Here is a 23,160-nt window from a genome sequence, read left to right as displayed (position 1 = left end):
CAAATCAAATCCTTCATAGAGAATTGATTCATTACCAGGCACACATTAACGTTCTCTGAACAACGTTTTTAAGGTAAAAATATATGAGTTTCACATTAATATAAACCTGTACTAATTGTTACGTAAACCATCTTTTATAAATGATATCACATTAAGCTTCTTCTATCAACTTTAAAGAATTAAAAATGTAAAAACCTAATTAACATTTACGATAGGATCTTTCATTAGGAGCTCATTCATGCGTGCATAATTTTACTATAAATATTAATGGTTTTAAAATTATGTTTATAGCCAAACTTACGTGAGACCTGTTAAAATATTCATCAAACTCGATTTACCCGCCCCTGAGGGGCCCATAATAGCAGTCAATTGGCCAGAGCGAAAAGTACCAGAAATTGCTTTCAATACGGTTTTTTTCGCTGAAAAAAAGAAATAAGCAAACGAATACATATTAGTACAACAATAATACAAAAAAATGTAACACGTGCTAAAGTTCAAAACAAATATTTATTTTTAAGGTCATTTAAAATTGTAGCGAATTTTTCAAATTTAACACTAGCTATGGGAATGTTCAAGTAAATAGTAGTAAGAGATGCGAAGAACGCTTCAAATTCCAAAAACGTCACTTCAGCGCAAAAGTGTTTATTACTTTAATACATAAACCAAATTTTGTTTTGTTTTTTGGTTTTGTTTTTTGATGACCAAATTCGTAAAACATATTTATGTGCCATTACCAATTAAATACAGGGTGGCTGATGAAAGCCGCTACCAAAAAAAAATTGAGTAACTTTTTTTCTTTTTAAGTTATCTGTTCCATTTTTGTTTTGATTTGCAGATTGATCTTTAAAATTTATTAAAATGGATAACTGGGACACGCAAACAAGAATTTGGATAGTCCGCCGCTATCACGCACTGGAGTCTGTAGTTTTGGTACAGAGAGAGTACAGGCGGATGTTTGGCGGCGATCCCCCGAGCAGATGGACCATAATGAGACTGGTGAATAATTTTGCTGAGCAAGGAACAGTCGCAAGAAGGCCTTATCATCGAAACCCACCAGTTCGGGCGGAGGAAACGATCGCTGCTGTAACTGCAGCTATACAAAGCAATCCAAGGGTTTCAACAAGAAGCTTATCTGCTCAACTTGGTGTCAGCCGACAGTCTTTGCAAACAATAATGCACAAAGATTTAGACTTATTTCCCTACAAAATTCAAATGGTTAACAAACTGAATGCAGCAGACTTGCCGATTCGCTTGGAATTTTGCCAGAAGATCCTGCAAATGGTGGAAGAAGACCAAAACATGTTAAACTGCCTTTTCATGTCTGATGAGGCCCATTTCGATTTAAACGGCAATGTGAACAAACAAAATTGTCGAATATGGAGTACTTCTAACCCACAGATACTCCACGAGACGGAATTGCATCCTCTTCGCGTGACAGTGTGGTGTGCGGTTTCTTCACGCTGTATTGTCGGGCCTTATTTTTTTGAAGAAAATGGTCACACCGTTACGGTTACTGGAGACCGTTATTTGAAAATGCTGAAAGAATTTTTCTATCCAGAACTACGCCGAAAGAGAATTCCTTTCAACTCTGTGTGGTTTCAACAAGATGGGACAACGTCTCACATAGCCCAGACTGTTATGACAGAGTTGCGCCGAAAATTTCCCAATAAACTGATTTCAAGAAACTCCGAATTTCGTTGGCCCCCCAGGTCGCCTGACCTTACTGCACCTGACTTTTTCTTGTGGGGTTTATGTAAACAAGAAGTTTATAAAACAAAGCCAACAAATTTGGATGAACTAAAACAATCCATTCGGGCAACAATTGCGGCTATTCCTGTCGCAACTCTCAAAGCAGCAATGAACAACTTTTTACTAAGATGCCGCACTTGTGTCAACGAGCATGGAGGGCATTTAAATTCAATTATTTTTAAAACTAGTTAAGCTACATTTAATAAAATTTAATGACCTTCAACTTGAAAAAAAAAATAAATGAATTCCATACACTAAAAAAAAAGTTATTTGAGTTTCTTAATGTAGCAAAATTCATCAGCCACCCTGTACTAAATATATGGATTTCCATATGGAAACTACCCTGCAGAAAATCGCCTAAACCGCACTAGTTCCTTTTTATTATTTATTAAGACAATGACTATAATATCAGTAGGTAGTAAGGTTAATAGGCATTAAAAAAGGAAGTAAAACTAAACTATTAATAATAAATACTCAAAAATTTCAATGGGCGATCTTTTGAAAATGTAAAATCTTACTCAACAAGTTTAGAGATTTTATTAAACTCAATTAAGGTTCTAGTAATAGGAGCATAAAGAGATTTTGAGAGACCAACAATGACGAACTCTGAACTACAAAGAGCTCTGGCCGGAATATTAAAAACACAAAAATCCTTTCAAGAAGCATCGAAGAGTCAACAGTACCAAGGATCAAATCAAAAGTGAAAGACATAGGATTTTTAGTAAATTAAGTAGTAATATAACTAGTTGGCATTCCTACTTCTAAGTATATACCTTCTATTCAAATATGAACGAGACGGTATCAATAAAACGGTCCGCGGATGACATATGGCAAAAATAATTTTTTTGTTTTTTGGTAGGACTGTTATAAGCTTACATGGCAAATTTCAGCGTGATATGTCACATAGTTTGTTTTCTGTGCTACTGTAAACAAGTCAAGCTCAAGTGTGTTCTTCGAATTCTCTTTTATGACTTCAATTGTCTCAAAATGTTTTCCACGGAGCGGCAACTTGAGCTTGGGAAACAGGAAAAAGTCACATGGAGCCATATTAGGCGAATCGTTGCTTGCGGAACGATATTAACATTATTTTTGTTCAAATAATCGCGAACAAGACGTGATGTGTGAGCTGGTGCATTATCGTGATGCAAGAACCATGACTCTCGCGCAAACGCTTTAGAACGTCTAAATAATATTCAGCGTTAACCGATTTTGCGATTTGTGCGATTTTCAAGCACAATTTCCTTTACTTTTCCGGTGTTTTCGTCGTTTACTGATGTTGCTGGACGACGTTCATGAGGCAAGTTTTCAACCGATGTACGGCCCTCTTTGAACGATTTGTACCACTGGAAAACACGTGCACGCGATAGAGCAGAGTCCCCATAGGTTGTCTGCAACATTTTTAAGGCGTCTGAAGCCGAAATTTTGTTGGAATAACAAATTCTTTGTTCAACTTGAATTTCCATCGTTAAATTCGAAGAACACACTTGAGCTTGACTTGTTTACAGTAGCACAGAAAACAAACTATGTGACATATCACGCTGAAATTTGCCATGTAAGCTTATAACAGTCCTACCAAAAAACAAAAAATTTATTTTTGCCATATGTCATCGGCGGACCGTTTTATTGATACCGTCTCGTTCATATTTGAGCAGAAGGTATATAATCCTAAGCAAATGATGAGTTTTACATGGTAATTTCACGGAAAGTGTAAACTACATCGCCAGTTCCGCAAGTTCCGAACTAAAGAGTGTTTCAAAAGTGACGCCTGGATGTCAGTAATGAATAATTTCTAGACGGTACCTTTGTTTTATGTCATCTTTGGCATTTGTCAAGTAGACAGATGCACAATTTTGCACGAAACAACAACGCTTAAAATCTATGGAAACTTATTATGAAAATGATCCAGTTTTAAGAACAACATATCGCAAAATTCGTGATTTTTTTGAAGGAAATATTCATCCGAATGAGTCGACAATTCAAAAGTTGGTGAATAAATTTCAAGAAACTGGTTCTAACGAGGATAGAAAAATGGGTGGCAGACCAAAAAACTCGTCGTTCTGTTGATGATATTGTTGCTATAGTGTAGCTGAACAACCTTCAACAACCTCAACATCGATATCTCGACGTGCTTAATACTTAAGCTTTCATGAGTCGACTGTTTGGCGGATTTTACCTGTAGGTGTGCTTATGGGGGACATTGAAATGATGTAATTTTTCACATATAATTGTTAAAAGCACTATTTTAAATGAAAATAGTGAAATATGAAAGAATCTACATTTTTACATATTTAATGTTGTATTAAACAAGATCTAAACTCGTCTTTTGAAAGACCCTTTATAAGATGTCCATATGTATTGTATACAAGATGAGATCCTCTGCTAAGACACTAATGTGGCCAGAATGGAATGGGAGACAGCTACTTGTGTCAGAAAAGAATTCTGCTGGACAGAAAAAAATTACCAATTGGGATGGCAGGAATAGTCCAGAAAATTATCGAGAAACATATGAAAAGGCTGAGAGTCCCACACAATGACTTCTGCAGGAATTGCTGCTAACTAAGTTGGGGATGCGGCATTTGCTCAGATTAATCGACTCCATTTGTGTGGCGTCACAATGAGACCAAGCATAGATCTACTTATGGATGTACCTGCATAGCCCATCAGCAGGCACTTCAATCTATCCTGTTTGAACGAAACAAAACTGTAACCCAACTCGTGGAGCGTCCGCTATCGCAGAGTAGACGAGTAGACGATTTTACGTTATATTCTTGGAACAGGCATAATATTTTTCACTATTTTTTTATGTATGTATTTGGTATTTAATAATATGCAATTTCAGTAAAATGCAAATATGGCGCAATAACTTCCATTTACGAAAAGACCACATTAGCTTCCAGTCCGACTGAATCATAAGTCGTAATGTGCGAGAAGCGGGATTTTTTTTTTGTGTTTCGTCACGACACGTGGCATGAGTAATAACAGTTTCGCATGCGGCTATAAACCCCAGTTGTTTCACTAGTTCAGGTTTTCTTTGGAGGGTACATCTCGTATGTTTGTACGTATGTTCGCACATGGAAATTAATATTCTGATTGCAGTGGCTAATCAGGCCTTGGGGTATAACAAATTCGAACGAAATCGAATTTTGCGCGTTATTTGCCTTCAACTTGAAATCCAGTTTCGTTAGTTAGCAAGCGTGTAATATGTTAAAGAAGTTGTTGAAGAAATTCAACGGAATCATAAAATGTATTATATTTCAAGCCTTCCGTCAAAATATTTCGGGTAAATAGTAAGATGTACGTGAGCTGAACCGATTTGAAAATACTTCCAAATGTCTTCAATACCTACTTTAACAAAAGTAGCCTAGTTAGGGAAACTTCAAAGAAAGGAAACTTTAAACGAGTTTTGGGGATTTATTTTCAAAACATCGAATTTTGGTTTCCTACTTTCCTATAAAGCATAATACTTCCTAAATACTGTGGCCAAATTTCCAGAAAATCAGAGAAAAACTTACGGAGATATTTGTGCAACTGTGAGGGGCGTTCGAGATCATTCTGAGCGTTTTCGTCTGGTACCTTTGAAGTATTTCGACGATGAATTAGCTGCAGTGCCCAAAGTTGAATGCCATTTGTCCATATCGGTTTCAAGATAACTGAGTAAAGTAAGAGCTTACTTTGAAGAGAAAGTTGAGAATTTCAATGTAGTAATCAATATAGGCTTCTGAGTTTTATATTAGAGCCTTCTGTTTGATGAAAATATGGGTTTTCCATGTAAGTTTGCTATCAAGACGCACGCTGTGATATTTCATGCCGTTAGTTTGGGGGATAACTGTATTATTGAGCTTAGCTGTTTTTTGATTTAGTGTAAAATTGACTTGGGAAGATTTTGTCTTATTTGGCTTAATGTGCCACTCTTTCAACCGATGAGTTATTTTATTCTGAGTCCTCTCTGTAGTTTTTGAGAGGCCAAATGGGGGTGGAAGTCACACCAGTTGTACTTTTACATAGTTCAGACTGTTCTTCGCCCTGTGTGACAAAGAAATATCGATTTTCGAGGTAGAACTTAATAAATATGTAATAATTTATTGGTAGAGTGTATTTTACTTTCTAGAGTAAGCCGTCATGCCAAGCGCGGTCCAAGGCTTGAGATATTCGAGAAAAGCCGCTGTGCAACATTTTTGTTGTTGTTTTAATGCTTTGTGTATGCTGTTTATGAGTCTATGGACTTGTTCGATGGTACTATGTTTTTTCCTGAAACCGAATTGGTGATTTAGGCATCATTCTTTTGAAGAAAAGGGATTTCATTTCTTTAGAGGCAATAGGCTGGTGAGCCGATATGAATCGACTTGTTTGAGTGTGTTTGTAAGTAACATTCGGATGAGCCAAAAATATCTTATGCTTTTATGATATTCTATTGTTATTCTATTCTATGCTGTTCTGTGTTTTTTTATTTAGTATTTAACCATTTCGTCAAAGGTATGCAAATTACCATTGAATTCCAATTGGAAAAATGCGCAATCTCGTTATATCAGGTCAGTTCATAAGATCGTGCGTATTTTACCCATAATTTCACTTTTGTACGATTTTTGCAAACAAAAAATTATTCGCGAAATATAACGGAACTATTTATATTTCCTTTGATATATTGTGCATTCCACAAGTGATTTTAATCGCGGATAGAAGCACGTGTTGTTAAAAAATAAAATGGAATCTTCGAACGCGTATAAGAAGCATATTTTTAATTTTTTTTATAAATGTGGTAAAAATGCAACAACTGCTGCTACAGAAATAAACACTGTTCACGGAGAGAATAGCGTGAGTGTAAGGACTGCGCAAAAGTGGTTTTCAAAATTCCGAAGTGGTAACTGCGACGTGGAGGATGCCCGCGCGCTGGTCGTCCTGAAGTCTTTAACTCCGACGACTTGCTCGAATTCGTGGAAGCTGAGCCAAATTTGACAGTCGATATGATAGCTCAGAGGCTAAATTCATCGCATGGAACAGTTCACAGGCACCTGGTTTCAAAGCTGGGAAAATGGTTTCCGCATATACTTTCTGTCGCCAACCTTCAGCAGAGAGTGAATGTGAGTTCTCAGCTGCTGGAACGACTTGAAAATGAAAGTTTTTTGAACCATATCGTTACTGGTGATGAAAAATGGGTCATTTACAATAATCCTGTTCGCAAACGCCAATGCTTAGATAAAGATGAAACACGAGAACCGACCCCTAGATATGGCCTTCGCCCCAAAGAGATTCTCCTTAGTCTTTGGTGGGATATAGCGGGTATTGTTTATTATGAACTTCTGGAACCAAACCAGACGATAACTGCTGATTATTATTCCCATCAGCTATCAAACCTGAATGGGACACTTAATAAAAATCGGCCGTCTTTAGACGCAAACTTTTATTTCACCACGACAACGCAAGACCTCATACCACAAGGCAAACATTAGGCAAGCTGAATGAGCTCGGATGGGAGCTAATGCCGCATCCACCATACTCTCCGGATATTGCACTTTGTGATTATCACCTTTTCCGTGGACTTCAATCTCATATGAGTAACAAGAACTACTCCTCAAAAGAAGCTATAAAAAGGGATATTGAAGCGTATTTTGGCTCCAAGGACAAACAATTTTTTGAGCAGGGAATTAAAAATTTGCCTAAACGTTGGGAAGACATTATAAATAATGAAGGAAAATATATTATTCATTAATAAATACTTACTAAATACTCTTTTTTATTAATTTTAAAACCACCTTTAAAAAACGCACGAACTTATGGATTGACCTGATAATATTACGTTTTCACCGAAGCCAAGCATTGGGTTTGCAGGTTTTGGGTTAAAATGTGTACCAACCCAACACGAACACGCTGTGAACGATGAATGTGGGGGTATGGGGTTTGTTAGGTGTTTTGTCTGGTGTTTGCACTTAAATACACCAACCGAAGAGAAAAAAGCGGAAGAAACGTTACATAATTTTTTTATAAAATGTTTACAGATCGATATTAATTAGTCTCCTCTTATCTCACGAATGTTAAAAAATTATAATAATTTTAAAAATTTTGGAGGATTTAGGGAACCCAAGTACATACATATATATTATATATAAAATAGATTAAATATCTTTCTTATACTAAATTTCAGAATTCAATGATAATTTTGCAGGCGTTAGCAAAAAAAAAAACAAGAAAGGGTATTTAATTCCCCCCCCGTTGAACAAAAACATTTTTTTTACCATCCACCTTCAAAATATTATTTCGTATATTCAGAATTACATCTTTACTGGATGGAGCCTTAAAGAAAACTGATCGCGAATATCCAGATGGAATTCAATGGAATCTCTTCCCAATGTCCAAGAAGAAACTAGAAGCCCTTGTTGAAAATACGCGCTTGGTGGGCTTAAAAGTGAACAACGCAAAAAAAACCTTTGCGCATGGAGACACCGGTGACAGAACCTTTAACCATTCGGATGAATGACAACGCTGAGTCAATCGCTGATATTGAGCAGTTCACCTATTTGTGCCGAGTGATAGCGAAGGACGGAGGTGCAGACGCAGATGTTGAAAGCTCGTGCAGCTTTCTTCATATTGGAAAATATTTGAGGCTCCAATCTTCTATCCCGAAAGACTAAGCTCAGAATTTTTTACACAAGCATTAAACCTGTGCTCCTGTATGCATCAGAAGCTTGCAAACGAGAAATAGCAAATTGCAAGCTTTCGCAAAAACAAATGCCTCCGAAAAATCTGACGGATTTTCTGGCCAGTTACCATCAGAAACAAGAACTTTCACGCTCTCCCGAAGCCCTAATGTGGAAAAAAAAAAAAAAAGGAAATGGAGCTGGATTGACCACTTCTTCTTCTTAATTGGCGCTATAACCGCTTACGCGATTTTGGCCGAGTTTAACAAAGCGCGCCAGTCGTTTCTTTCTCGTGCTAACCGGCGCCAATTGGACACACCAAGTGAAGCCAAGTCCTTCTCCACCTGATCTTTCCAACGCAGAGGAGGCCTTCCTCTTCCTCTACTACCACCAGCTGGTACCGCATCGAATACTTTCAGTGCCGGAGCGTTTGTATCCATTCGGACGACATGACCCAGCCAACGTAGCCGCTGGATCTTTATTCGCTGTGCTATGTCTATGTCGTCGTAAAGCTCATACAGCTCATCGTTCCATCGTCTGCGATATTCGCCGTTGCCAACGTGCAAAGGTCCAAAAATCTTGCGCAGAATCTTTCTCTCAAACACTCCAAGCGTCGCTTCATCGGATGTTGTCATCGTCCAAGCTTCTGCGCCATACGTAAGGACGGGCATGATGAGAGTCTTGTAGAGTGTTAGTTTTGTTCGACGAGAGAGGACTTTACTGCTCAGTTGCCTACTTAGTCCAAAGTAGCACTTGTTGGCAAGAGAGATTCTACGTTGGATTTCAAGGCTGACATTGTTATCGGTGTTAATGCTGGTTCCTAAATAGACGAAGTCTTTTACAACCTCGAAATTATAACTGTCTACAGTGACGTGGGTGCCGATACGCGAGTGCGCCGACTGTTTGTTTGAAGACAGGAGGTACTTCGTTTTGTCCTCGTTCACCACCAAACCCATTCGCTTTGCCTCTTTATCCAGTTTGGAGAAGGCAGAACTAACAGCGCGGTTGTTAAGGCCGATGATGTCAATATCATCGGCATACGCCAACAATTGTACGCTCTTATAAAAAATTGTGCCTGAGCGATTAAGTTCTGCGGCTCGTACGATGCTCTCCAACATCAGGTTAAAGAAGTCACACGACAGCGAGTCACCCTGTCTGAAACCTCGTTTGGTATCAAACGGCTCGGAGAGGTCCTTCCCAATTCTGACGGCGCTGCTGGTGTTGAGCAACGTCATCCTACATAGCCGTATTAGTTTTGCGGGGATACCAAATTCAGACATCGCGGCATACAGGTAGCTCCTTTCCGTACTGTCGAATGCAGCTTTGAAGTCGACGAAAAGATGGTGCGTGTCGATTCTTCTTTCATGGGTCTTTTCCAAGATTTGGCGTATTGTGAATATTTGGTCGATGGTAGACTTTCCAGGTCTGAAGCCACACTGATAAGGTCCAATCAGTTGGTTGACGGTGGGCTTCAGCCTTTCACACAATACGCTCGCTAGAACCTTATAGGCGATATTTAGAAGACTAATCCCGCGGTAATTGGCACAAATTGCAGGATCGCCCTTCTTATGGATTGGGCAGAGCACACTTAAATTCCAATCGGCAGGCATGCTTTCATCCGACCATATTTTGCATAGGAGCTGATGCATGCACCTTACCAGCTCCTCGCCGCCATGTTTGAATAGCTCAGCCGGCAGTCCGTCGGCGCCCGCGGCTTTGTTGTTCTTTAGCCGCGTTATCGCTATTCTCACCTCGTCATGATCGGGTAGCGGAACGACAATTCCGTCGTCAACGATTGGGGTATCGGGATCTTCACTTTCTCGGTGACATGCGCAGCTGTCACTGTTTAATAGGTTCGAGAAGTGTTCCCTCCATAATCTAAGATTGCTCTGTACGTCAGTCACCAGTTCGCCGTCTTTGTTCTTACAGGAAAACGCCCCGGTCTTGAAACCTTCTGTAAGCCGCCGAACTTTCTGGTAGAATTTTCGGGCGTTGTTCCTGTTGGCCAGCATCTCAAGCTCTTCGCACTCACGTATTTCGGCCTCTCGTTTCTTCTTTCGGATAATACGTCTCTCTTCCTTTTTCAGCTCTCTGTAGCGATCCCACATGGCTCGCGTTGCGCCCGATCGCAGCGTGGCTCTATAGGCGGCATCCTTTCTTTCTGCGGCAGCATGACATTCCTCGTCGTACCAATTGTTTTTTCGGGCTCGCCGGAATCCGATTTCTTCTTCGGCGGCGGTACGTAGGGAACGAGAAATGTTGCTCCATTGCTCGCGCATGCCGGGTTGTTGGGCAGTGCTCTCCGAGAGCAGGAGTGAGAGTCGAGTGGCGAATCTTCTGGCTGTCTGTTGTGATTGCAGCTTTTCGATGTCGAACATTCTTTGCGTAGGTAGATGTACGTTTTTTGCTGCACAGAGGCGGGTGCGCAGTTTGGCTGCAACAAGGTAATGATCCGAGTCGATGTTGGGTCCTCGGATCGTACGTACATCTAATACACTAGAAGCGTGTCTTCCATCTATCACAACATGATCGATCTGGTTTCGCGTTTTTCGATCAGGAGACAGCCAGGTGGCTTGGTGAATCTTCTTATGCTGGAATCTGGTGCTGCAGACTACCATGTTTCGGGCCCCGGCGAAGTCGATCAGCCTCTGTCCGTTACCGGATGTTTCGTTGTGCAGGCTGAATTTTCCGACTGTGGGACCAAAAATTCCCTCCTTGCCCACCCTGGCGTTGAAGTCGCCAAGCACGATTTTTATGTCGTGGCGGGGGCAGCGCTCATAGGAACGTTCCAGGCGCTCATAGAAGGAATCTTTGGTCGCATCGTCCTTCTCTTCCGTCGGGGCGTGGGCGCAAATTAGCGATATGTTGAAGAAACGGGCTTTGATGCGGATTGTTGCGAGACGCTCGTCCACCGGAGTGAACGACAGTACTTGGCGACGAAGTCTCTCTCCCACAACAAATCCGACACCGAATTTGCGCTCCTTTACATGGTTTTGGATTGACCACACGTTACGTAAAAACAACAACAATATAGCAACAATGGCTTTTAAATGAAATCCACAAAGGAAAAGAGGTCATGGTCGCCCAAAGATGGCGTGGAGAAGGATGGTGCGCACTGAAAGCGGGCAATTAGGTTCCTGGAATCAAATTAGGAACTAGGCGTTTGATAGAAGCCGTTGTAAGAGCGTAGTTTCCGCCCTATGCCCCTTCTAAGTTTATGCATTCATTTTTGAATTCTAACTGTTTGTGTACTTTTAAGATGCTCCAATGATTAAATAATAATAACTACGATTAGTGGATGCGCATGCTAAGACATCGTAAAAACATTTTTTAATTAGTCTAATCATATTAACTGACATTTTCCATTTTTAATTGATAATTAGTCACATGTGCATATGTATGTCGCTGAAATTCACACCTACGACTACGAGTATACGCACATATACATACAAATAGATTATGCATTAGATTGCTCAGCATCATTGTCACGTATATTAGCTTACTTCCCGAACCTGACTTGACTTCTAACTGAAGTCCACTTGAGCGATTATTTTGATGTGTTTCTTGTTATGAAATAGAACAGTAGAAGCGGGCAGTGAACGGACAAAAGGCAAATGACCAGCGTTAACCTACAAGCGCTTACAAACATACATATGTATGTATGTACGTAAATATTATATAATATTAGTTGGAAGGAGTAAACAAATTTCAGCACGCGCCTGGGAAAATAAACATTCTCCACTGATTTTACTTTCATAGAATAATAACTAGTTACTAAGTCTGAAATGCAATAATAATGCATGACTTGAGGTTTTATATACAGTGATGGGCTACTTGCGAAAACTTCACACAACTTATTTCAATTTCAAAAACTTTGTTTGTCTTATTCATCAGTTTTTCTTATCTAACACATGGACTTAAGACTCCCGGGCCTAACACATAGATGACACTAGTTTTATTGCATTCACCCATTTTTCAGTTAGTACCTTTTTATTTTCAAAACAATGAAACAAACAGAATTTCGTGTTTTAATTTTACACAGCTTTTTGGTGGGGAAAAATACCGTTCAAGCGAGGCAATGGCTTGAAAAGTGATATGGGGACTCGGCTCAATCAAAAACAACAATAAAACGATGGTTTGCTGACTTGAAACGCGCTCGTAGAGACATCGACTATCCGATGATGCAGAACACAGTGGACGTCTAAATGAGGCGGTAACACCAGAAAACATCAAAAAAACCCACAAAATCGTTTGGAATGATTGAAAAGTGAAGTTGCGTGACATCGTGAAGATATAAAAAAAGAACGTGCCTCCTTTATATTGCATGAGCATTTGACTAAGAAAGCTTTGATCAAGGTTGGTGCCTCGTTTTTTCAATGTTTTGTATCATCCAGACAACGCACCGTGTCAGAAGTCAATCAAACCAAGGGCAAAACTACAGGGATTGAACTTCGAATTGCTCCCACATCCACCGTATTCGCCAGATTTGGCTCCCAGCGACGTACAAAATGCAAATGCAGACGTACAAAAATGCTCGCCGGTAAAAAATTTCGCTCGAATGAAGAGGTTATCGCTGAAACTGAGAGAATTTTGAGGCGAAAGATAAAGAGTATTACAAAAGTGGTATTGAAATGTTGGAGTGGCGCTGGAATGATTGCGTTGTTCTTAATGACAATTACGTTGATGAATAAAGCTAATTTTGAACGAAAAAGTTTTTTTTTGTTAGGACGGGACTTTTCAGCCTTTTAGTAAATCTATGCAAAAATATATGCAGTTCCTTTCGGCAGGCCAAACACCTAACAGAAGTGCCAATTCTTTATTTTTATTTATATATTAATTCATCTCAAATGAAAAGGAATAATTTGACGAGTCTGCAAATAAAAAAGATATAAAGCGAGAATAGAAGATATACCTAAAGCGAGAATTTATAGAAGACTGCGTAGCACAGTTTAAGTTGGCATATATTTTTGGCTGCGGCCAAAACTAATAAAGGATTTCGATGAAATTTTGTACGTGAACTATTGTTACTCAGGAAAGAAGAAATACGAAATAGGATTAGCTCACTACCCCCAAGTGGACGGAAATGTTAAAAGTTATCTGAATTAGACAAACTTTAATTTAACTTAAAACTTAAACTTTAACATTTGTTATGATATTTGAAATTGAACTGTTCGGCTTTATTACTTTAATAGTGGGATCACATTTTATGAATATGTGATAAAAGAAAGGACATAGAGTTAAATCGTTCATATTTCATTAAATTCGATGTATTATAGGTCTGGCAGCACTTTTCTCCCTTATTTAAATATACAGTGATGGACAAAAGTCTACATACACCCTCTTATCTCGTTAGCTTGAAAGCCTAAAAAGCTTATTGGAAATAGTGCTTATTGGAATACAGTTTTATTTAAAAAAACGTATTAGAAAAAACTGAAAAAATGCATTCCTTAAGGGGGGGGGGGGGGGGGTAAGGGATAAGAATCGATTTTTTTTTTTGCATGTTATTGTAGTAAAACATTTCAAAAATACCGTGGTAAAATTTTAAGTCAATCCGAGCAAAACTTTTTAAGTTATAGAGCATAAAGCCGAGCCGCCTCAAACATCTGCCGAGACGCAGCAGTTGCGCGCGTAGTCCGTTACAAACTTTAAACGCGGTTTTCTCGAACCTTTTTTTTTAAAGTGCGTAGTCATTGGCATTTGAAAACTACTCAACCGATCCTTTTGAAATTTTGCACACATATTTTACATATAAAAAACCTCCCCCCAACGCCATTTTTTTTTATATTAAGGTGGTTTTACACCTACAAAATGGCGGCATTTTTTCGTCAAAAATCACTTTTTACTTCAAACGACTACCAAACGGCTGAAAATGAAAATAAATCGTCAAAATAAACGTTGGGGGGAAGTTTAACTCATACTTTAACTAAATTATTCGATTTTTTTGATTTCAGATGATTCTACGCTGAGATATGCTGACTACTGCAAAATGTATTTTTGAAAAGACGTCTACGTAAATGTGCTCTCATTCGCTCATTTTGCAATATTTTTACATGAAAATTTTATCAAATATTCTTGAAATGTTACTTTATAATATGCAACAACTTTTAATAAACTGACTTGAACCGTTTCGCTACAATAAATTCATGAAAAAAGTGTTTTTCTAGCGTTTATCCCTTACCCCCCCCTTAACATAAGATAACAAAGTTAATGCCGGAACGTCAAAAGACAGCGTTGGCAAAATAGGGGGTGTAGGTAAATTCGAGTCCAATGTCAAGTCGGTTGTCTTATTCGGATGCGAGACTTGGAACGTGTCTGAGCGTGACATACATGACCTACAAGTTTTTATCAACCGCAGCCTTCGTAGGATCATGCTCATTTTTTGGCCTGACAATGTCTCCAATATCAATTTCTGGGTTATGAAAAAACAAATGCCTGTCCAGCTTGAAATTCGATGTCGGAAATGGAAATGGATTGGCCATACTTTGTGGAAACCCAATGGAGACGTCACCAAAACAGCTTTAGACTGGAAGCGTGGAGGCGACTAGTCGAGGAAGATGCACTAAAAGCAGGCCGCTCTTGGCGGGAAATGAAATTCCTAGCGTTAAGCAAATCTAATTTTAAAATGTTTATTGGGGCGCTATGTTCCACCTAAAAACGACTGAAAGTATACATACATATATGTATACTTTTGTTTATCACTGTATGTCTAATTTTCGAAGTGCCTATATAAATAAAAAATGCTGAAATTATAATACCAAATTACGAAATTCCTAAAATTAAGCCTACTAGTGGATTAAAAAAACATTTTTAGTTTTTTTATTGGTATATTTTTGGAGGGTGTGGTTTTAAGAGTGTGGAGAGTCCTTTGAGGGAGGATGTCAAGTACTTAGGACTCATATTGAGTAGGAAACTCACATAGAAACCTAATATTGTGGAAAGTGTAAAGGAGGCTAAAAACAGTCGGTAGTAAATGGGGATTGGCGGCCGCCGTAGCCGAATGGGTTGGTGCGTGACTATCATTCGGAATTCACAGAGAGAACGTAGGTTCGAATCTCGGTGAAACACCAAAATTAAGAAAAAAAAACATTTTTCTAATAGCTGTCGCCCCTCGGCAGGCAATGGCAAACCTCCGAGTGTATTTCTGCCATGAAAATGCTCCTCATAAAAAATCTGCCGTTCGGCGTCGGCTTAAAAACTGTAAGTCCCTCCATTTGTGGAACAACATCAAGACGCACGCCACAAATAGGAGGAGGAGCTCGGCCAAACACCCAAAAGGGGTGTACGCGCCAGTTATATATATATATAGTAAATGGGGATTAACAACTCGTGTTACACATTGACTCTATATTTCTAGAGTTAGCCCAATCTTAATATATGGAATACCTGTATGGTGGCCGTCTGCTCTTTTGCAAAAAAAAAATCGAAATTTTTTCGAAATTCAATATTTCAAAAAGTGTATTTTTTTTTATTTTTAACTTTTTCCAAATCAAGATTATACCCCAAACTTCAATTGAGCTGAATGCCCAGTAGCTAAAATGAGTTGTTTTTGAGTAATGAATTTTTGAGTAAAAAACCTGTTTCGCACTTTTTGTTGCAAAATAAAAAATTTTAAACTACTTTTTTGCAATTGTTTCTACATGAAGTCGGTGGTTCAAGTAATGACGATCATTTCGAACCCAGAATCATTAAAATCGGTTCATTTTTGACTAAGTTATGAGCATTTAAAAAAACTGTTTTCTTATATAATTAAAAAAATCGTTTTTGGGCCGAAAAACGAAATTGCCGATAAATCTTGAAAAAAAAATTTTCAGGCGAACAAAAAAATACGTGTCTCATTTTTTGACCAGGGAGCGACATATTTGAGTTACATCGAAATCGAAGGACATGACACGAAACGGTTGAATTGAAATGGAAATCATCAACTACTATTAATATATTCTCGGATAGCCAGGCGGCCATTAAATCAATGAATGCGGCCATACTATAATCAAAAATTGCACAGGAATGCCAGACAGCACTAAATGATGTTAGTGTTGTATTCAAAGCCAGCTTTATTTGGGTTCCGGTCACAAAGACATTGAGCGAAATTATAAAGCCGATGAGCTAGCCAGGAAAGGTGCTGCTCAAAGATAGATGTACCAATGGGATGCCAATGACCACGAGCAAATTAATATTAAAGAATAGCATTAAGAGGCCAATAGAGCATGGAGAGATGGAGACACATACGCAACAGCCGGGCTACTATGGCCGCAAATAAATAAGAAAAATACAAAGGAACTATTTAGCCTTTCAAGAGAGAATATCTCGAAGAGTGTAGCTTGTATAACCGGTCATTGGCTATTTGGCAGGCATTCCTTGAGACTAGGAGTTTTCTACCATGAATATTGTAGAAGTGGTAGAGATGAGGAAGAGAAAAAACAGTAGAGCATTTCCAGCCTTACCTAAAATCAGAGCAGCTTTTCTAGGTAAATATTTTTTCAATTCTCTTACGGAAGTGCCTGGCTTGGTGATGGGATTAATCTTGCGCCTCATAAGAGCCACAAAATGATTCCACGAAGAAAACTATATGAGATTCCCGTGTCACACAGTGGTAACACAACGGACCTGTAAAGTCTAATTGCGTTGGTCGTACAGACCGACTACCAGCATAACCTAACCTAACCTATGTGTATGAGTATTTTTCTATTATTTTATAAAAACATTAATATTGATTTCATTTCTTAACGCAAATGAACTGCAATTTAATAAAATAAAAACACTTTTTTTAATTAATCAAATTTATTTAAGTTTTTTTTTTCATTTTCATATAACATTGACTAATTTGTGCTCTATACTGCGCATGTGAATGTACATACACATATTAAAAATAATTTTATTGTTAATAAAAGCATCGAAAAATATAAAAAAGTCATCATAAATAAAACAGCAAATGCACTGATCTGTAACGGCCAGTAGTTGACATTTTTTTTATTGCATGCAATTGACCCTACTGATCATTTCAATCAATATTGTCGGCAATAAAAATGATTTATCTTTTTTGCAAAAAAGTAAAATCTTTTCTTGTATATATATAGGTGTATATTGGAAATAAAAAAATGAACTTTCATATTTTGCAAAAAATGTATTATGACTAATTTTCAAGTTTCCACTTCTTTGGGTAAGGTGGTCGTTTTAAAATAACATTTCATACAATTTTTTTTTTTGCAAAATGTGAAAGCTACGTATTTTTTTTACCCATCAAAGAATCTACAATTCATGATATATGTATGTATGTGGCTAACTCAGCTTATTTAAAAAAATTTAGTGCACGATAACGTGAAAAATTATGTTAACTAATTCTGACTGTTTCCGTAGTAAATTGGTATCCATATCCCTGTAGGATGAACTATCCTAAGATGAACCCTATAGGATGAACCATCGGACTTGAAGCGTTTTTAGTGGCGTTAAAGTCTTACACTGACTAAGGCTTTCAAAAAAAAAGGGTACAGGTTGATATGGCTGCTACGTTGTTTTAGTGGAGTCTGTCAAATTTGTTGTCTATTATTTAGTCACTGATGACAAATCACCGTGGCAAGTAACACGACTGAGCAACACGCGCAAATGATACAACTGTTTTATGAAAGATTTGAGGCTATGTTATCTCTCGCGGAAGTGACGTAAATTGACAACCATCGTGCTTTTTAACCACACTAGACACCTTCTGAAAGCGACAGGTTTATGATAATAAGTCGACCAATGCACTCAAAGTTAATAAAGCCCAGGCCATTGCTCAAATTCAGCCGGATATGTGCAACAGTCATTAAAAATTAGCCCTCATTTGGTCCTTTATCAATATCTCCCACGCAGCTTATTTTATATTTACAAAGTCTATTAGTTGTTTCAGAATTTTTTTAGGTAGCTGTGTTGGCTTGCAATATTACCAAGCTGAAGGAATTTAAAATACCAAAGTGTGACATCCTTAAAATTTAATATGCTAAAGTAAGCCTGCCAGCTGAATCGTATACCAATTAGACCTTACAAACCTATAAAAGCCAATTTACCATGGTGAAAAATAAAATCGTACACGCAATTTCGACAGCCACGTCACCGGGTGCTCGGCACCAGAATTCTGCCAGTTCATTTCACGCATATTCACCAACACAATCACAGTTTTTTCGCAAGCCCACCGCTGTTATAACCCCGTTTACGTCAGCCAATCAGCAGATTCTTTCAAATTCGCTGAGAGCCGCTTAACGGTCTGATATTGGCCACACCTTCTCAGTTCTTTCCAGCATGCATATGAGTAACTATTAAATAACGAGACAGCCGCTGTATAGCAGAGTACGGAAGCGTCAATCGTTAGCGACCTTCAGTTTAGCATAAAGCTTTCTCTTCCAAATGCCTTACCTCTCGCTTCAGTAAACAAATTAGTACGCGTTGACATTTACCTAGTTTTGGTATATTTATTTTTCTAGTACGCTCTAGTTTTTACTACAATTTTCTGATGAGTAGTCAAAATATTCAGTTTTGATGAATAATCAAAAAAAACAGTTTTGAAAATTTATGGCGGTAAATTTTTTTGTATTATCGTTTGGCTTTTGCCTCTCGTACTTGGCTTTTTGGGTGAATTTCTTAAAAGTGTGCAAGGCGCATTCATTAAAGGTGATGGCACCAGACTAACAACAACGTGTACATTAGAGTCTCACGACATTAGAGTCTCAAAGACAATGGAAAAGAAAAAGAAAAGGGCGTACTGCTTTGCACAGCGGATATGATGTTGGAGCCACAACGATGGTCCGAATGTTACGGCTTCTCCACATCTAATTTAATGCTGACATTTCAATGGATACGAGAAAGAAAACAACAAATCAGCTGGTCTGCTGAGACCACCTTTAATAGATTCGTCTTGGGTAGCTTTTTTTATCTTTTTAATTCCGCTTTTTAGCTTATGAAATTACTGCATGCCATTTTTTTTAGGTTACTTAGTGATTTTCGTAAAATGCTTCTACTGGTAGTGTGAATAGATTCGCCTTGGAAGTGTGTAAATGAAATTTGAGAAAATTTAAAAGTTTTGGAAAGTCTAGCAAAACATCTTTGACGTCCAAAAATGTTGCCATAATATCAAAATCATCAATGAAATGATATTAATTATGAAATGATATTAAATACAAATTATTAAAAATTTCAATAACTTTTAAAAATTTTAATACCAAATCCAAAGAAGTTCACTATGTATTAATAATACTATTAATGTTAGCTTAAAAGTTATTTTTGTAAGTGTAAAATAAATTGAAAAAAAAGAAGTTAATTTACTTTTGAGTACCAACAAATCGTTGGTCTCCAAGGGGAAGAAGGTTAGGTTAGATTAGCCAGGTTGCTTGTGTAAGACAAAACACAAGACTCATCAGCCTTAAGGCCCATTGTGAAACTTGCGTTTAATTTCCATCCCCTAATTAAATCACTTAAACCACTTAGATCCTGTTAAACAGGTAATTAAAGTAGTTCCTCCAGTGAGACATTTCGCACATTTCCCAGGTCTTCAAACAAATAAAATAATAAGACATTTGGCGCGGCTTCTTTGCAGTGCAGGGCATTCACAGAGGAGGTGTTGTACCGACTTAATTTCTTCTTCATCTCCACAACTCCTGCAGAAGCACGTCCAATGTGTACCAATAGTGCAGTGCCCCGTTATAACACCTGTGAGGCCGCTGGTAGTTGAACTGTTGAATCCAAGCAGACATTTTATCCCTTTAAGATTCAGTTTTGGCCAGAGCGTTGTGGAGACCCAGTAGTTAGTAGTCAGAGACCACCTTCTCTTGGTTTCCGCGATTACGCTTAAGTCAATCGCAGTGCATAGTTCGGTTAGAGGAATGCTAATGTCATCTACCACTCGCTGAAGGCCCAGCTCCGAGGCTTTCCTTGTACACTCATTCGCTCTTTCATTTCCCTCCATTCCAGAGTGGAAGAGGAAATTTAAATGTCACTACAACTTACAATCGAAAAGTACAATTTTTGTATAAATTTCGTACTGAAGGAATTACATTCCCTAATACTGGCATAGCCAAAGGCTTCGTCGCCTTGCTAGTTGCTGGCAAAATGTTAAGTGCAACAATAGAGAAGTATGAACCAACGACATATAGTAAGATAAAGAAACAAATTGTGAAACTGTCCTGCAGTGCTTTGAATAATAAAAATTTCATATGGATCATTTTAGAGGTACAAGAGTGGTATATTTTGTAACAGTGAATGAAATGTTTTACAACATCATTCTCATTATTTAATAGCCGCAACTATAACACTAGTCTACAAGGAAAAGTATCCGAAATAATTTAAACTAATATCTGCTTCTCTGTCCATGCAAAATTCGGATTGATAACTAAAATTAATTTATTAGTTTGAGTTTTTACGATAATCGTATCTTTCGTGTTTAATGGAACTAGGCCGACAAAATTTAACCAACATTCAGACCCAGAAACCAGACTATATATTTCCGAAGGTTTATGATGCGCTGAATCCAAATCTGGCCTCAGAATTGCTCTATCAGCTCTGGTTTTCGAGATATCCTAACCTAAAAGTGCAAAAAATACAAAAAAACATGAAAATTTCAAAATGCGATATCTCTGCGAAAAAAAATGATATTTGAGCAAGCAAAACGCCATTTGAAAAAAGAAGGATTGTATTTAAAGATGCCATCCTTTAATTTTGGTGAAAGAAAACATCTGCAAGGCTACATAACCTCAAATATGGGCAAAAATGGGGTTTTTTGCACTTTTAGGTTAGGATATCTCAAAAACCAGAGCTGATAGAGCAATTCTGAGGCCAGATTTGGATTCAGCGCATCATAAACCTTCGGAAATATATAGTCTGGTTTCTGGGCCTGAATGTTGGTTAAATTTTGTCGGCCTGTGTAATAGGAGGTTTATTATAAAATATTATTAATTGTTTTACAATTTAATTGAAGCCTTTAATTTCTGGATTACGTCAAAATAATGAATCGAAAACACCAATTAAGATAGTACATTAGCAGTAGGAATTAGGTGCCAAAGCCTCTTAAGTCAGTACGCACTGCATAAACAAGTATTAAAATATATCACAAGTATTAAATATGCAGATACATACATACATATATGGAGGAAATCTTTTCATTAGCGTAACTAAAGCGGTTTTAATAATTCAATCATAGCAAATACTATCTTAATTGTGCTTTCATTAAATTATACAACATAAGAATATATTTTATTAAAATATTATTCTATCTAATAAATATTCGATTTAAGTGCAGATTACTTATCTAATAGGACTAGTAAGCGCAATGGAAAGTTACGTATTTATTGCAAGTATCAAATTCCACATATGTGCATAAATTTGCATCTCAACACACACATGTATATATATGTACTTGTATGTATGCACATACAAGCGAGGTGGCGCAAAATTAATCACCCTATCGGAAAATTTATAATTTATGCAAATGGCGTCGTACGTCAATCATAGTCGATACTTGTTAAGTAGACAGCTGCTGTATACATACAGACAAGCAGCGGGAAGCGTAAAGGCAAAATAACGATTACAATCAATCAAAATCTTTTTTTTTTCTATTTAGTAGAAAAGTTATTGAAAAACTAAAATAAATGATTAATTTTCTTGATTGGCGTGATAACCGCTTAAGCGATTTTGGCCGAGTTTATCAAAGTGCGCCAGTCGTTTCTTTCTCGTGGCGCCAAGTGAAGCTAAGCCCTTCTCCACGTGCTCTTTCCGGGCAGAGAAGACGTTTCTCTTCCTCTGCTACCATCAACTAGTACCGCATCGGATACTTTCAGAGCCGGAGCGTTTGTAAACATTCGGACGACATGATCTACATATATGTTTATATTTATATAAATATGTACATATATAAGTACCTACATATAGAAAAGCGTAGAAAATTGCTTCGAAAGGGCATCAGTAAGAAACTACTACCCCAATTTGAAAATTTGTTTAGACTGTTGGAAAGGTTGTGGGTCGTAGATGGTTATAGACTGTGTATAACACTCATTGTAGCTGGGTGTTGCCACCTGGTTGTATTAAAAACAAGGTAGATTATTACAAAACAGACACACGCATTGCAGCATGTATATCAAGGAAAATATTAAAAAAAAAAAATCTATTCCATAATATTTTTTGATAGAGGTGCCACCGGAATTTTATTACAAAAATGGTAATTTACGATACATTTTGATTGAATATCAAGATGTAGGTTTCAAATGAAAGTTCTTAGCAAAACAAGTAAAGCGAGCGAGAAAGCCATTTATTTCACCCAAAAATAAGAATGCAAGCCTTGAGTCATTGAAGTCCGATCTTAACTGGACAATTTAGAAATGAAAAACTGTGTTGTTCTCTGATGAATCCAATTACAATATACAAAATTTAGATGGTATAAGGGGAGTAGAAGGACAAAACAGCAACGGTTAAGTCCGATTAAACTACTAAGTAACTCTGGACAAGGAATCGGTCCTATTCACCGAATAGAGGGTGTAATAAGAAAATAGTTTTATTTAAATAGTTTTTATTAAGTTATTTGGCATTATTAGAGATCCTCTAAGTGGGATGCTTTTGTTTTGACCAATACTGTATGTATATCAAGTTAAACGTAAAGATTCTGTTAATTCAATAATATTTTTAATATCATCCTTCCGAGAGAATTTGCCGAATTCCAATCATCCCAGCTATAACTTATTCAAATTCAAGGGGCGCTTTCTACTAGGTTGCGCTCTTCAATGGAAACGTTGTTCATTCATTTATTTATTGAAAAGTGTAATAA

General features: G+C 37.6%; 1 protein-coding gene across 5 annotated transcripts in view; it reads right to left on the bottom strand.

Moving 5' to 3' along the window:
- The window catches only part of LOC129247053 (ATP-binding cassette sub-family G member 1), a 107,670-nt gene that overhangs the window by 18,056 nt on the left and 66,454 nt on the right, over positions 1–23,160 (bottom strand). For all 5 annotated transcript variants that reach the window (XM_054885927.1, XM_054885930.1, XM_054885928.1 and 2 more), the window contains exon 3: positions 302–419. In XM_054885927.1, coding sequence (XP_054741902.1) covers positions 302–419 — 118 coding nt within the window. The remainder of the gene's footprint in view (positions 1–301; positions 420–23,160) is intronic.

The sequence above is a fragment of the Anastrepha obliqua genome, chromosome 5 (genome assembly GCF_027943255.1).
Source record: "Anastrepha obliqua isolate idAnaObli1 chromosome 5, idAnaObli1_1.0, whole genome shotgun sequence".
Classification (NCBI taxonomy): Eukaryota; Metazoa; Arthropoda; class Insecta; order Diptera; family Tephritidae; genus Anastrepha; species Anastrepha obliqua.
This window is presented reverse-complemented; position numbering and strand designations above follow the sequence as displayed.